Source organism: Myxocyprinus asiaticus, chromosome 5 (genome assembly GCF_019703515.2).
Source record: "Myxocyprinus asiaticus isolate MX2 ecotype Aquarium Trade chromosome 5, UBuf_Myxa_2, whole genome shotgun sequence".
NCBI lineage: Eukaryota > Metazoa > Chordata > Actinopteri > Cypriniformes > Catostomidae > Myxocyprinus > Myxocyprinus asiaticus.
Window position 1 is genome coordinate 41,626,283 of NC_059348.1, and position 15,839 is coordinate 41,642,121.

A 15,839-nucleotide genomic window follows, 5' to 3' on the forward strand; every position below is an offset into this window, starting at 1 on the left:
ACATTATGTAAGTAAAATAGGTTGCTAAAAAAAATTGCATTTTGACTTTAAAAATACACATTTAAGAGTATTTACTGACATAAGTGTGCATTACCAAGCAGTTGCAGCTGTGGACAGCGAAGAACAGCACACAATATACATTGAGTGACAAAAGTAATTATTTAAAGCAGCACAAAATTTAGGCCTACAGATTAAAACCAACATGAAAGGAAAATTGACTCTATTTACTTTCTTAATAGACATTTATGGTCTTATTGTAAACGATTCATTGGTGCACGTATAACAGGAGCCAGCTAGTACATGATAGCTGTGCAGTATGTATAAAACCTCACTCCCCTGGCCTCATGAGGCGCACTAGTGACTAGGGGTGTGCAGCGAAGCCATTATCTGTATTTGTATTTGTATCTGTTCATATGACAAAATTATCTGTAACTGTCTCTGTATTCGGCTAGAGTGTGAGTGTGGGTGGGGCTTAAAACGGAAGTGCATCAAAACTAAATGAAATGCCCATTTTTCAGTGTTACTCTTACATTTATAGTTTATATTAATAAAATATGCCTTGTATATGCCTTTTCATAATAATAGCCTAATAATAATAATAATAATAATAATTAAAATATTAAATTATTATTTAAAAAAATATTCATATATTCTTTATATTTCTTACCAGATGAAGCTGAATTTGTAGGCTACATTAACTGTGGAATATGTTGTGATTTCTCCTGGTATTTCAGATATTAATGTCTGCATGAAACAGAATTTTCATCCGTCTGTTCATGTATAACAACATTATTGGCAAGAAGTGTCAAGCAAAATGTGAAATGTCAAGCACACATAATGCAATGAATAATAAATACAAATTCAAACATTAAAATGAATTAAAATAAAATCAATATAGCCTACAAACAGGTGAAAGTCCCGTAAGTCTATCAGGAATTTTTACGAAAGGACACCATTATTTAGTTAAATAATGATAATGATAATAATAATAACAATAATGTTACATTTATATAGTGCCTTACCAGAGTTCAAGAATACTTAACATTTTCAAATTTAGCACAGTTTCAAAAAGAAGAAGAAAAAGACAGAGTTTCTTCAGTTTCTTCGTTTTACATAAGGAAGAATATTCCTAATAGATGAATACTATATGGAGCATTTAAACCTTTATGGAGCATTTTAACTTTTTTTGGAATAAAGTCTTAACCATATAATTAGCTTAATCGCTGATATGAATATAAATGTGGTCAACTTTAAGAGACGGATCACGAGCTCCGACGTGAAATCATCACTTCATCAATTTATGGCTGCAGCCATAAGCCTCCTCATTAGCACACCCACCTCCCATGCCGGCTGGCACCGGTTCAAATTCCACTTGGATCGAGCAGGACTGGTAACAGTGGTGCCGTGACCTGGATGGGAGTGAGTTTTAAGTGGGTGAGTGTAATGGGAGCCAGCTGGTACGTGATAGCTGTGCAGTATGTGTAAACCTCACTCTTCTGGCGTCAAGAGGCACACTTGGGACTAACACTAGAGGCTGTTGCATTTAGCCTCGTCGTTAGGGCACCCGCCTCCCATGCTGGCTGACGTTGTTTCAAAACCCGCTCAGAGTAGGTCGAGTAGGACTGGTAACACGCTATACCAAAGAAAACATTTAATTGTCACAATTTGGCATCAAAATGTATTACTTTGCTCCGTTTCTGAAATGACTTCCTTTTTCAGATGATGTCACTAAGTCTTATTTTTCAAACCCCTCCCCTCCAACTTCTCAGATCCAATCAATTCCCAATGGGTAAAATCAAGTACCATCCTACATTTTTTTTCCCCATGGTGTTTCACTCAGAAATACTTCACATTATTGGGGGGCCTAGGTAGCTCAGCAAGTATTGGCCGACTACCACCCCTGGAGTTGCGAGTTCGAATCCAGGGCGTGCTGAGTGACTCCAGCCAGGTCTCCTAAGCAACCAAATTGGCCCGGTTGCTAGAGAGGGTAAAGTCACATGGGGTAACCTCCTCGTGGTCGCGATTAGTGGTTCTCGCTCTCAATGGGGCACGTGATAAGTTGTGCGTGGATCGCGGAGGGTAGCATGAGTAGCATCAACTTTGCATGTTGACTTTAGGAATATACTTATTCAAGAGTATTTACTGATATTGTGTATTGCAGTTGCAGCGGTGGACAATGAAGAACAGCACAAAATATCCAGATTGAATGACTAAATTAATAATAAAAAACCAAATAAGAAGAGAAATAAAAGTTAAAACAAAAATAAAATGGCGAATAATAATTTAAACTGAGATCAGAGAAAGAGACAAGATCAACTGGCCTTTGCAGAAATTATTAAAAGAGCCCTCCAGGAAACACTTTTCCTTCTTCCTATGAAATAAATGATATTTGATGTGGTTCCTATAAAACTAAACGACCACTTAACAATTCATGCAGCGTTGGAAAATTTCAGGGTTACTGGAGAACAACAACAACAAAAATCTCTTGAAGGATACGCTTTACACGACTTGGAGGGACAGAGAGTTGCGATTCATTATGGGCTAAAGCACTTATCAAGGACGAAGCTTATGCACACTTGTCCCCAAAAGAGAGAGAGATAGAGAGAGAGAGAGAGAGAGAGAGAGGGAGGGAGGGGTGTGGGTGTGTGTGTGGGGGGTGGGGGGGCTCCAGACAGATTGAGAGCGTTCAGGTAACGGACTGCAATGAATGGGCGTGGATACAGCGCGGGGCGTGGTTACATGCTTTCCTATGAAAAGCCGCTCATTTCAGAGACTTAAAGGGACACACAGGTGTACTGTACAGTTGCTCATGAGTCACGCAGCGCAGCCGTTCACAAAGAACAGATTAAATGTTTACAATTAAATCAGCGTGAGACAAAGGAAGATTTTACGTTCACATCGGGAGCGTGTCTTTTTGTCAGACTACAGCCATGTGATGGCATATAAGTCGACTGTAATGTAACAATCTCCACAGACGCTCATTGACATGACATGGACCGAGGAGTGTCTCACTGATAACAGATGAACTAAGGAACGATGTCGGACCAGGTAAGAGCGGGATACATCACCACCGCATGTGTGTGTGTTTGTGTTCTTTTCACTTGAGAGGTTTGGAATGTACGCCGGTGTGTACACGCCCTCTTCTCCTGCATCCTTTGTCACTTTGTTTCTTTATGAGTGATCGTGTGTTTTAAAAACATTCCTATACAGAGAAGATAATATATGTATGTATGTATGTATGTATGTATGTATGTATGTATGTATGTATATGTGTATATGTGTGTGTGTGTGTGTGTGTGTGTGTGTGTGTGTGTGTATATATATATATATATATATATATATATATATATATATGTGTGTATGTGTGTGTGTGTGTGTATATGTGTGTGTATGTATATGTAGTGTGTGTGTGTGTGTGTGTGTGTGTGTGTATAAGTATATTTCCCTTGAAGGGCTAAACATAGAAAAATAGCAGTAGTGATTATTTATAGTAATTGATACCTCATATTACTTAATAATTAGACATATTCTCATTTTGTAGTTGATTGATTGATTAATGGTGATTATTCATAATTATAATTATTGCATACAGTAGTACTTTAATATTCAAGTTCCAATTTTGACATTTACGTTGGATAATAACATACTGGTAATCAAAATTCCATCACTTGTCATCATACTGTATTCTATTGTTTCAAAGTCTATGATTAATTAATTAGCCTCTTTCAATTAGTATAATTGGCTGTATATATGTGTCCTGCATGTCATGACACCAGATCAGGGGAACAAGGTCTCAGGCACACCTGCAGTGCTGCGGCGAGATTAATTGCTGTATTAATATTAATGGCAGTTGCCCTTGCGCGCAAGCACAGTAAACATTTTAAGAGGTCTCTTGGTGATTTTGTTTGAAAAGAGCTAGATGGATGAAGCCCAACAGCCTTGAGACTGCAACAACTCTGTCTGCTGAGATGTTTAGGCACATTTTGTAGGGTGCCTAAACATCTGTAGCGAAAGCTTGTTTGTGTGAAATGGTTCACATAGTGGACAAAAATGCACAGTGTTCACTGTTTTGACCTACTTTCATTTAGAGTACAGTACACAACCCCTGAATTCCCAAAGGATCACAATCCTATACATGATTAATCCAGACATCCTACAGACTGTCATTGGTTTTGAGTGTCAGTTTTATTGGGTAAACATCTTTGCCTCTGATCTCATCATATGTTATTACTTGTCCTTGGGTTTCACAGGGTTATGGCTTAACTCTCTCAGCTGCACCCCCGTTTCGCAGAGGCAGCACCCCCCTGCCAATCAAGCACCAGCTAAGGCGAGAAGAGGCCGTGTCCGAGAATTACGATTGGACGCCTGGGCTTGACGAGCCTGTGACTCCACAAATCAGCATCAGCAATATCCAAGATTCGCCCACCCTAAAACCTCCACAGCAAAAGTACCATGGACCCCTTCGGATAGTGCTACTGGGCCAAAACGGAGTGGGGAAATCCTCTTTGGCACTTTGTCTCGCCGGACTGTCCGACAGATCACTCTCTCTAGACTCGGAAACCCAGGCAATTGGTAAAGATATTTGTATAGCTTCTTTGTGTGTGTGTGCTCAGAATGAAGCTTCATTTGGATGCCAAGGACTGTACTATTTTTAGAATTGCTTGGGATGCAACACACTTATCACCTCGCAGACACCTGAGATAACTAGTGTAAGGCTCTCAGGATTTGATTGGAAAAAGCAGAGTGGGTGCCGCAAAGGCATCTTATTTCAGGTCTTTCATCATCGTGTGTCTTAACAAGGAGGGAGAGAACCAGCTCCTTCTCTCAGTGCAGAGACTGAGAGCATGTCTGCACAAATAGAGTGTCATTTACTAGGGGATAAAGAGCCAGTCAGACAGACAGACTGACTATTTTTTATTTCCTTACCTGAGTTGAGTGTCCTTGCACATCAAATCTGCACCATGATCTCAACTAAAGTCCAATTTTGAACTTGCCTTTCAAAACTTTTGTATTGTTTCCAAAGTAGCCTATGTTATTATATGTTTGATCTCTGTGAATTTGCCAGTTTCTGCTCAACTGCAGAATAAAATTAGAAGTTTATTGAATGTAGGTGATTTAATTTTTTTGGAAATGCGTCAGTGCCACTTTTAAAACTTATTTATGTGTGTTGTAGATGAGGGTTACCAGCGACGAGTGACCGTGGATGATGAGGACAGCACAATTTTAGTGTTTGACAGTTGGAAACAGGTGGGTGAAACACAGACTTGCATGCATAAAAGCATGATTTATCCCTAAAAAAAAAAAAAAAATTTTTATAAAAGGGTCATTCACCCAAAAATGACAATTCTTTAAATATTTACTCACGCTCATGTCTTTCCAAACCCTTGATTTACTTTCTTCTGTGTAACACAAGATATTAAGCAGAATGTTAGGGACTGACAGACTCAGTCCCCATTCACTTTCATTTTATGGGAAAGAGCAACGTCAACATTTTAAAAAATATTTCCCCTTGTGTTCCATGGAAGAAAATTTGTCAAAACGGGTTTGGAACAACATAAATGACTTAATTTTTACTAGCACCTTAAAGCACAGTTAATACCTGTTTTTCACCAAATATGGGTTAAAACTACATATAATAGCAGCTCTCACTCTGAAATGTATCTTAGCAACTAATTTGGCAGGAGAATATTTACAATTTGAATTTCTCCACATGCCAAAGTCACAACATGGTCATTACCTACTGACACTTTTGCTGTCTATTTTGGATCAAATTTAGCAATCTTCTTGTAAGTATGTTTTTTCCACATTTCCCTACTTGTTTAGTGAGTAAAATGGCAACATTCTTATAAATGAGACATTTTTACAGAAATGCTAAAATGATTGTTTTATATTTTTACATGTCAGTGCCCTTTCAGTTAATCATCGATAACCTATTTCAAATGATTTTCGATATGACATAATTAAACTTTAAAAGTGGTTCTGAAATGTTCTGAGTTCTAAAATGAAAATTCTCTCATCATTTACTCATCCTAATGATGTCTATTGCTTTCTTTCTTCTGCAGAACACAACATTTTTTAGAAGAATATTTCAGCTTTGTAGGCAAGTAAATGGTGACCAAAACTTTGAAGCTCTAAAAATTACATAAAGGCAGCATAAAAGTAATCCATAAAACTCCAGTGGTTTAATCCATATCTTCAGAATGATGGGTGTGGGAGAGAAACAGATCAATGATAAAATCCTTTTTTACTATACATTTCTGCTTTCACTTTCAGAATGTGAAAGTGAAAGTTAAAAAAGGACTTAAAAAATTATCTTTTTATTACCCACACCTATCATATTGCTTCTGAAGACATGGATTTAACCACTGGCGTTCTATGGATTACTTTTATGCTGCCTTTATGTGGTTTTTGAAGCTTCAAAGGTCTGGTCACCATTCACTTGCATTGTAAGGACCAACATAGCTGGAATATTCTTCTAAAAACCTTTGTTAGTTTTCTGCAGAATAAAGAAAGTCATACACACCTACGATGGCATGAGGGTGAGTAAATATTAGAGAATTTGGGTGAGGGGGAAGGCTTTTACACAGGTCAATTCAACTGATGTAGGCATCTGAATATGCATTTTCAGGTGCTTTACAGGGGTGTCACTGGGTGTAGAAATATTCCATATTCTAAAACTTTACACGTCAGAGGGCTGCTCTGAGATCAACTATCATCAATGCTTTGATCTCTGAGGGTTAAACCAGGCTTTCATTATTTCGTCTGTCTTGTACTTTGTGGCTTTGGAGAATATATTTACAATGTCTTCTAATGTCTTTACTGCCAGCATAAAATGTAGATGATTAGTGTAAAGTTCTGGTAAATGGGTAGGCACAGTCACAAATCATAGTGTGAGTGGTTAAGGCAGAAAGAAAAAAAGAAAGAGATAGAGAAGGATAGAGGTTAACAGAGACATAAAAGAGGGGATGTGGAGAAAGATGAGAGAGATTGTGTTCTGCTCTTGATCCTCCAGCAGAGGTTTGTCTGTTGTTTGTCTCTTTCTTTTTTTTCTTTTTTTTTTACTTTTGGGAAATTGTTTTCAGTTTCCTGTAATTTGTTCCATTTCTGCTGAGTGCATCTCCCAGAGTTTAAGAACCTTTTTACAAGCATTTTATATGTATCCTCTATAAAATCCAGTCCAGTCTTTCCTTGTTATTTCCCAGTGAGTTATGGCTTCTATTTTTACACCGTGCAGGAAATTTTAGAGTAATCTGAGACCATATGGATCAATACATTGTGGCATGTATCATTATGCATTTTTAGTTACAATGACAGTACAATATATTGTTGGATTTGAGTTGTTTGTAATGTCAGCAAGATGGTAAATCTAGATATCTAGTCAAGTTGAAGAAAATGGGCTATTTGTCACACTTTTTTATTCTAGTTAATGTTTCTCATTTTAGGTTTATTTTTGAAAGTCAATTTAGGCACATCTGTATTGGCACACTTAAAAGCTATTAATCATCTCTACTGTAATTGCCCAGGAAAAAAGAAAGTTCATTGAACGCACGTTGACCTTTTGTGACTACATGCCTCAATAACGTGGTTGTCGCACTATATTAAGAAACTTGTCACAATTGGGACTCATTATAGGCTATTTACCAAATTTTCTAGCTACATTTAAATAGCAAAACAGTTAATGAAGTACAAAATGATACATGGAACAGCAAAAATGTCAAAAATAACATGCATATTAAACTATTGATTTGACAAACAGATTTAGTAATTAATGAACTTTTAAAGGGTTAGTTCACCCAAAAATGAAAATTCTCTCATTTACTCACCCTTATGATATCCCAGGCGTGTATGACTTTCTTTACCAGAACACATTTGAAGAAAAATAGAAAAGTATCTAAGCTCAGTAGTTCCTTAAAATGCAAGTGGATGATGATCTGACTTTTGAAGCTACAAAAAAATCACAGACAGTCAGCATAAACGTCATTCATATGACTCCAGCTGTTAAACAAATGTCTTCTAAAGTGACAAGATCACTTTTGGTGTGAAAAAGATAAATATTTAAGTACTTTTTAACTCTAAACCATTGCTTCAGGTCAGCAGCAGTATGCACGTGTGACGCAAGAACTGGCTCACGTGCGAAACAGCCTGAAGAGAAGCGCTGTTTACAACTGAGAAGGAGGAACACTGTGCAGAAGTTTCATTAGTTTTGGTTTAAATCTGTATTTGTATCTGTTTCTTTATTCACAATGGTGAGTTTGGTGCTTATCATGGATGTCTCAACCGAGAGGAGAATGTGAGATTGCGTCCGTAACATGGCAACGCAAATACGTCACACGAGAGACCGCGTGAACTCCACCTTCTCTCGAAGCTTCCTGGAAGTGATAGATCATAGTTATAAAGTTATATATAGTTGTTCCTTTCCTTAATTTATGCCAGTTTGGTTTTATTGCATTCACATACTTAGCCAAGAGCTTTTACAAAAATATGTTATTTTAGTATATGCTATTGGAATTTAAGTTTAGAGTTAACTACATTTTTGTAATATACAACAATTTTAAATTACAAATGTTTGAAACCAATATTCAAAACCACTGCTAGGGAAACTCACATTTGTGCAATTTGACAATGACTCAAAACCTTATAGTTACTGAGATGTAGCCTTTGTGACAACTTCCCTTGTGACTACTAGCCCCGCCCACTTAAGTTGGTAAGAAAATATGCTGTGTTCTAATTTGGGGGAAAGAGTCTCTTCTTTGATTTTTACCCTTGTGAGCAATGTCATCTCATCCCAAGCATCTGTGTGATTGAATTATTTACGTCCATCTTCATCTGAGATGGGAAATCGCATTTGATGCCTCTCCGCTAGTTCTGACCTCACTTCTCTCTTCATTAATCGACCATCTTTTCCTCTTTCACTTTTGATTCGACCTGTTTGTCCTTCCCTTACATGATTCATGACTTTCATAGGGGACTAAATCCTTGATAGATAGCTCCTTACATCGTTTAATGTTATGTACAATACATTTATTTCCTTCACACCCTCTAGCCTGACAGACCAAAGTGTTTAGTGTGGGTGTATCATTCACTCAGTGTTCTGTTAATACTGTGAAATGTGATTATAAATTCTGCCTGGAACACACTGATATATATCACATATCACAGTGCTTGAGATTTTGTATGAATCATACATACAGTACACAGTTCACGAGAAATCTTACAAACACCAGTGCCAGTGCCTGTGAGTATATCATAGGGTGCATATAGATATTTAAAGGGATAGTTCACCCAAAAATTTTAATTCTCTCATCATGTAATCACCCTCATGCCATACCAGATGTGTATGAATTTCTTTCTTCTGCTGGACATAAATGAAGATTTTTAGAAGAATATTTCAGCTCTGTAGTTCCTCACAATGCAAGTGAATGGTGGCCAGAACTCTGAAGGTCCAAAAATCACATAAGCATAAAAGTAATCCATAAAACTCCAGTGGTTTAATCAGTGTCTTCTGATCCAGAAATGTAATTGAGCTTGAAATAATGATCGTGCCTAGTGACTGCGTTGGCAAGATATACAGTGAAAATTTGTTATATTTTGGTTTGTTCTCACCCAAATCTGATTGGATCACTTCAGAAGACATTGATTAAACCACTGGATTCGTGTGGATTACTTTTACAATGCCTTTGTGATATTTGGACCTACAGAGTTCTGGCCACTTATTCACTTGCATTGTGTGGACCAACAGAGCTGAAATATTCTTCTAAAAATCTTAATTTGTGTTCAGAAGAAGAAAAGTCATACACATGACATCTGGGATGGCATGAGGGTGAGGAAATGATACTAGAATTTTTATTTGTGGGTGAACTATTCCTATTACATACCAGATGGGTATTATGTAGTTTTGTAGCCATGTTGAATATTCAAATTAATGTGGCTTTGCTTCTAAATCCAGTTCTTAATAAGTATCTTTGTCTTGTTTTCCATTTGAAAATATCTAATCATACTTGAAACAAGATAAATTTACCTGAGGACCGATTTTTATACTGTTTAATCTGCAAATTATTTTTTTTTCACTTGTTTGAAGTAAATACCTCACTAATTATAAGTGACAAGGTGACACATTACAATATGGTTGTATATGTTAACATTAGTTTTCACAGTAGTTAACAGCAACCTTATTGAGAACAAAATCTGCCAGTGCAATAAGACAACATACATTTATACTCATGTCTTATGTCTTATATCGCTTGTATAAAACAGATTGTCTGAAAACAAGTCTTAATTTCCTATGCAATGTTTCTTCTCAATTAATATATTGTTTAAAGGATGCTTAGATACTGTTACTGGAAAACATGACAAAGGTACTGATAAGTATACTATTTGCACTGTATTATTAGATGTTCTGCTGCAAATTATGTTTGTCTCATCAGATCTTTGCTAAATCAGATGCTGGTTGATTCACTCCCTCTCATTCTCTCTTTGTGTGTGCTGCTATTACAGAATGACTGTGAGTTTTGGACTAATTCCAGGGCAGAGAGTGAGAGAGCACTGACTGGAAGTACTCCAGACTCCCCCATCCACCTTTATCCTGAACACGGAAGTGTCCACGATTCGACTGTTTTCAGTTTCCGGTCTCCAGTGTTATCACTCGCATCGGCGTATATTCTTAGCCGTAATGTAATGTTTAAGGTATTACATTTGTAAAAATGGTCAAAAAACATATGGCTGTATAGTGCCGATACTTTACAGAGTCGATATGACCGTTTTTAATGACAGCGCCTCATCTGAGTGTGTAGATGTCATGAAGCGATGGTCCGAGGTTAGTTACGTTGATGCGTATATAATTGATTACTTTGAGTTGTTATGACAGCCAACAATAGCACAAATTAATTTTTACTCCACAAAAATGTAAATGGTTGTTGTTCTCTATCTGGATTGCTCATTTGAATAGTTTTTAAAGTGCGTCTCGAGAACAGAAACAGAAAATAGGCATTTAAAATCATCATGGCGCCACCCAGTGGTTGCTCAGGAAAACTGTGGATTCCATCATTGTCATCATCTCTCTCTCTTTCCATTTTGCCATTTCTCTCTAAGATCATTTCTCTTCCTCTCTGTACAACAATCCGGCCCTCTGCCTTGGTGGCACATCATATCTCGTGACCTCTGACCTCAGCAACTGCGTTACATTCCCTACCCACCTTGCCCTTTCCAGGTTGCCATGGCTACCAGTGGTTACTGCAAACAAAATGATCCCAGATAAATTGTGCGATGATTCATTTTAATTTTACAGATACAGAGCTGCCCTTCTAGCTGCATGGATCGCTGATTTTAATCTGTAGATTGAAACCTATACTCATAAAGAATGCTAAGCAGAGGTCTGTGTCTGATGCAGTTATTTATAATTCATTCCAAGGGTTTTGTTTGAGTAGTGGTTAAGGACTGCGCAATTGATTGAATCAAATCAATATGGCGCGATTACCAAACTGCAAAAGGCTGTGATTTACTTAAATGAAAATGTAATTGCAACTGTGTACTTCAAAGTGAATTAGTGGTGCTTTGTATAGTCTGTAGTTTACTTTATAGTACATAAGAATATGTGGCTCATGATAGACTTTTTTCACACTTATACTTTCAAACTATAAGTATGCACTTTCAAATTTTCCAATCAGGCATTTTTTTCCTTTTAAAACTACATGTAACTGGCAAAGTTTCGAACTCTTGTTTTAGTGCATCAAATTAGTAGGCGGTGCTTCACTACTGTTCGAATGGATTCAAATGGATGAGTTTTTGCACTACAAGCTCAATGTGGTCAGGTCACATGTTTTTTGACCACCTCCGAATGTGGTTAAAGTGGACAGATCTCGAAACGTTTGGATCCTGTTTACACCTGTTTTTAGTGTGGTCCCGTTTCAAATTGGAGTGGTGGTGGTGTAGTGGACTAAAGCACTGAACTGGTAAGTTGTTGGTTCAATCCCCTCAGCCACCACCATTGTGTCCTTGAGCAAGGCACTTAACTCCAGGTTGCTCCAGGGGGATTGTCCCTGTAATAAGGGCACTGTAAGTCGCTTTGGATAAAAGCGTCTGCCAAATGCATAAATGTAAATCGTTCACCTAACACACATCTTAAGACTAGGGGTGTCAGAATCAGAATGAGCTTTATTGCCAAGTATGCTTACACATACAAGGAATTTGTCTTGGTGACAGAAGCTTCCAGTGCACAAACAATACAACAACAAAAATTGAATAACAATAAAAAGCAAATAGAAAATATAAGTATATATAGAAATACACAATAAGACAAAGAATACGAACAGTATGTACAAATACAAATCTGTTATATACAGATGGTGCAAGGGAATGTAATGGCAGAAGAGGTAGGATATGTGTAACACTTCTCAGTTAAAGGAGGAGGCGAGAAGCAGATTTTCCGGTTCAGGTGAGCATTTTATTCTCCCCACTGCAGCAAATGCACTCTTTCAGGGCTCTCACCGTGTTCAATAACTCAATCTAAACATAAACGACTACTTCAGTAAAATAAACTCTCAGCTTTCCAATAATAAGCTCTTGGCTTCAGAATCAGGTCTCTAGTGCCCAGGTTCTCTCTCTCATCTGAGTGCTGCGTGGCCCTCTTTATGCCGCTCTCCCCGTGCTCACTGAAATTAGAGACAGGTGTTAGACATAATTTGGCTCAGGTGTAAGCGCCCTTACCGCTTTCTCTCTCTCCGGAGAGATGCTTGACCACGCCCCCGCTGCCACATATCCCCACCGCCCGACTCAGGCCGGGGCGGCATCCGGCCTGCCTACCACTCCCCCCCCATTCCTGGAAAGGAAGTCGGCGACAGCCATCTGCGCCCCCGGTCTGTGGACCACCTTGAACTTAAACGGCTGAAGAGCCAGATACCAACGGGAGATCCGGGCATTAGTATCCTTCATGCGGTGGAGCCACTGGAGTGGGGCGTGATCCGAGCAGAGGGTGAAGGCCCGCCCCAGCAGGTAGTATCGGAGTGTGAGGACCGCCCACTTGATGGCGAGACACTCCTTTTCCACAGTGCTGTACTTAGTTTCCCTTAACGAGAGCTTACGGCTAATGTACAGCACCGGGCGCTCCTCCCCCTCCACCACCTGCGAGAGTACGGCCCCCAGCCCCCTGTCTGAAGCATCTGTCTGTAAAACAAAAGGGAGAGAGAAGTCAGGTGAATGTAAAAGCGGCCCCCCCGCAAAGTGCAGCTTTAACTTTTGTGAACGTCCACTGGACCGGATCTGGAGCTCCCTTTGTAGTGAGATCAGTCAGCGGGCTGGTGACGTCCGAATAATTAGGTACGAACCTTCTATAATAGCCAGCCAGCCCCAGGAACTGTCTCACCCCCTTTTTGGTTTTGGGTCTTGGGCAGGTCGCAATCGCCGCTGTCTTGTCAATTTGGGGACGCACCTGCCCGTGGCCCAAGTGGAACCCCAGATACCGTACCTCCACCCGTCCAATCGCGCACTTCTTCGGATTCGCTGTGAGTCCCGCTCGGCGTAGCGATCTCAGAACCGACCTCAGATGTTGCATGTGCCGCTGCCAATCATTGCTATAAATAATGATGTCATCTAAATAGGCAGCGGCGTAAGCTGAATGTGGTCTGAGGGTTCGGTCCATGAGACGCTGAAACGTAGCCGGGGCTCCAAACAAACCGAACGGAAGAGTCACAAATTGGTGTAATCCAAACGGTGTGGAGAAGGCGGTTTTCTCACGGGAAATTGGTGTCAAGGGGATCTGCCAATAACCCTTCGTCAAATCCAATGTCGAATAAAAACGAGCAGTGCCCAACCGATTGAGCAACTGATCAACGCGAGGCATTGGATATGCATCAAATTTAGACACCGCGTTGACTTTTCTATAATCCACACAGAATCGCACAGACCCGTCGCTCTTGGGCACTAGAACAACTGGGCTGGACCAATCACTGTGGGATTCTTCTATTACCCCAATATCAAGCATCGCATCCAATTCTTCCCGAACAATTTTCTTCTTGTGTTCGGGTAATCGATAGGGGCGGCTACGTACCACGACCCCCGGCTCGGTCTCGATGTGGTGATGGATGAGGTTTGTACGTCCCGGTAGAGGGGAGAACACATCTGCGAACTCCTGTTGCAACCTAGCAACCTCCGCGAGTTGGCTCGGTGAGAGGTGGTCTCCGCAAATGACCGGCGTGAACTGATTATGTTTTGAACTCACCTCCGGTCCGAGCTCCGCCTTCTCGGGAACTACCGTAGCCAACGTCACGGGAACCGCCTCCCTCCACAATTTCAGGAGATTGAGGTGGTATATTTGACGTTCGTCCCCTCTATCGGGGTGGCCAGTGGGTTAACCAGCTGGCATTCGCGGCATGCCACACACCACCTGTGGACATCGCTTCCAATGCCCGGCCAATAGAAACGGGCTATTAGACGGTTCAGTGTTTTCCTTTCTCCTAGGTGACCCGCCATGGGATTATAATGAGCCGCCTGGAATACCATTTCCCGACGGCTCCTTGGAATCAACAGTTGGGTTGGTAACAATATGTTAGATAAATATAAATAGACTAAGTTGTGTATTGCACATAATTATTGCTCAATAGGGCAGTTTTAACTGTTCATGATGGATAGCCTGAAGGAAAAAACTGTTTTTGTGTCTGACGGTTCTGGTGCTCAGTGCTCTGTTGCGCCGGCCAGAAGGCAACAGTTCAAAAAGGTAGTGGGCTGGGTGAATGGGGTTCGGAGAGATTTTTCCAGCCCTTTTCCTCACTCTGGAAGTGGACGGTTCTTGAAGGGGGGCAGGGGGCAACCAATAATCCGCTCAGCAGTCTAAACTGTCCTTTGTAGTCTTCTGATATCCGATTTCATAGCTGAACCAAACCAGACAGTTATTGAAGTGCAGAGAACAGACACAATGACTGTTGAGTAGAACTGGATTAGCTGCGCCTGTGGCAGGTTGAACTTCCTCAACTGGCAACTGGTTGTCATCTTGGATGAGGCCGATGATAGTAGTGTCATCTGCAAACTTCAGGAGCTTGACAGAGGGGTCCTTGGCGGTGCAGTCATTTGTGTACAGGGAGAAGAGTAGTGGGGAGAGCACATATCCCTGGGGGGCACCAGTGCTGATCGTACAGGTGCTGGATGTGAATTTCCGTAGTCTCACTAGCTGCTGCCTGTCCGTCAGAAACCTGGTGATCTACTGACAGACAGAGGTGGGAACAGAGAGTTTGGTTAATTTAGTCCGGAGAATAGCTGGGATGATGGTGTTGAAAGCCGAATTGAAGTCCACTAAAAGGATCCTTGCATATGTCCCTGGTCTGTCCAGATGTTGCAGGATATGATGCAATCCCATGTTGACTTCATCATCCACAGACCTGTTTGTTCAATAAGCAGAATGAAGGGGATCCAGAAAGGGTCCAGTGATGTCCTTCAGGTGGGCCAACACCAGTCTCTCAATCGGCTTCATGACCACAGATGTTAGAGTGACGGATCTGTAGTCATTAAGTCCTGCAAACTTGGGTTTCTTTGAGACAGGGATGATGGTGGAGCATTTGAAGCAGCTGGGAACTTCACAGTGCTCCAGTGATGTGTTGAAGATCTGTGTGAAGATGGGGGCCAGCTGGTTAGCACAGACTTTTAGACAAGTGGGTGAAACACCATGTGGGCCCTGTGCTTTCCTTGTCTTTTGTTTCCGGAAGCCCGACACACAACCTCTTCACAGATCTTAAGTGCAGTTTGAGTAGCAGGAGGGGGGAGGAGGGTGGTTGCAGAAGGTGCTTGTATGAAGTTCACAGTGGGTGTGGGGTGTGAGACTGGGCTTTTCAAATCTACAGTAAAACACATTCAGG

General features: G+C 40.3%; 1 protein-coding gene across 1 annotated transcript in view; it reads left to right on the forward strand.

The window, feature by feature from the left end:
- The first annotated feature begins 2,791 nt into the window (after positions 1–2,791).
- The window catches only part of LOC127441588 (GTP-binding protein REM 2-like), a 45,579-nt gene continuing 32,531 nt past the window's right edge, over positions 2,792–15,839 (forward strand). Inside the window, exons 1-3 of the mRNA XM_051699166.1 lie at positions 2,792–3,048; positions 4,251–4,572; positions 5,174–5,247. Of these exons, the coding sequence (XP_051555126.1) occupies positions 3,037–3,048; positions 4,251–4,572; positions 5,174–5,247 (408 nt within the window). The 5' untranslated portion in view covers positions 2,792–3,036. The remainder of the gene's footprint in view (positions 3,049–4,250; positions 4,573–5,173; positions 5,248–15,839) is intronic.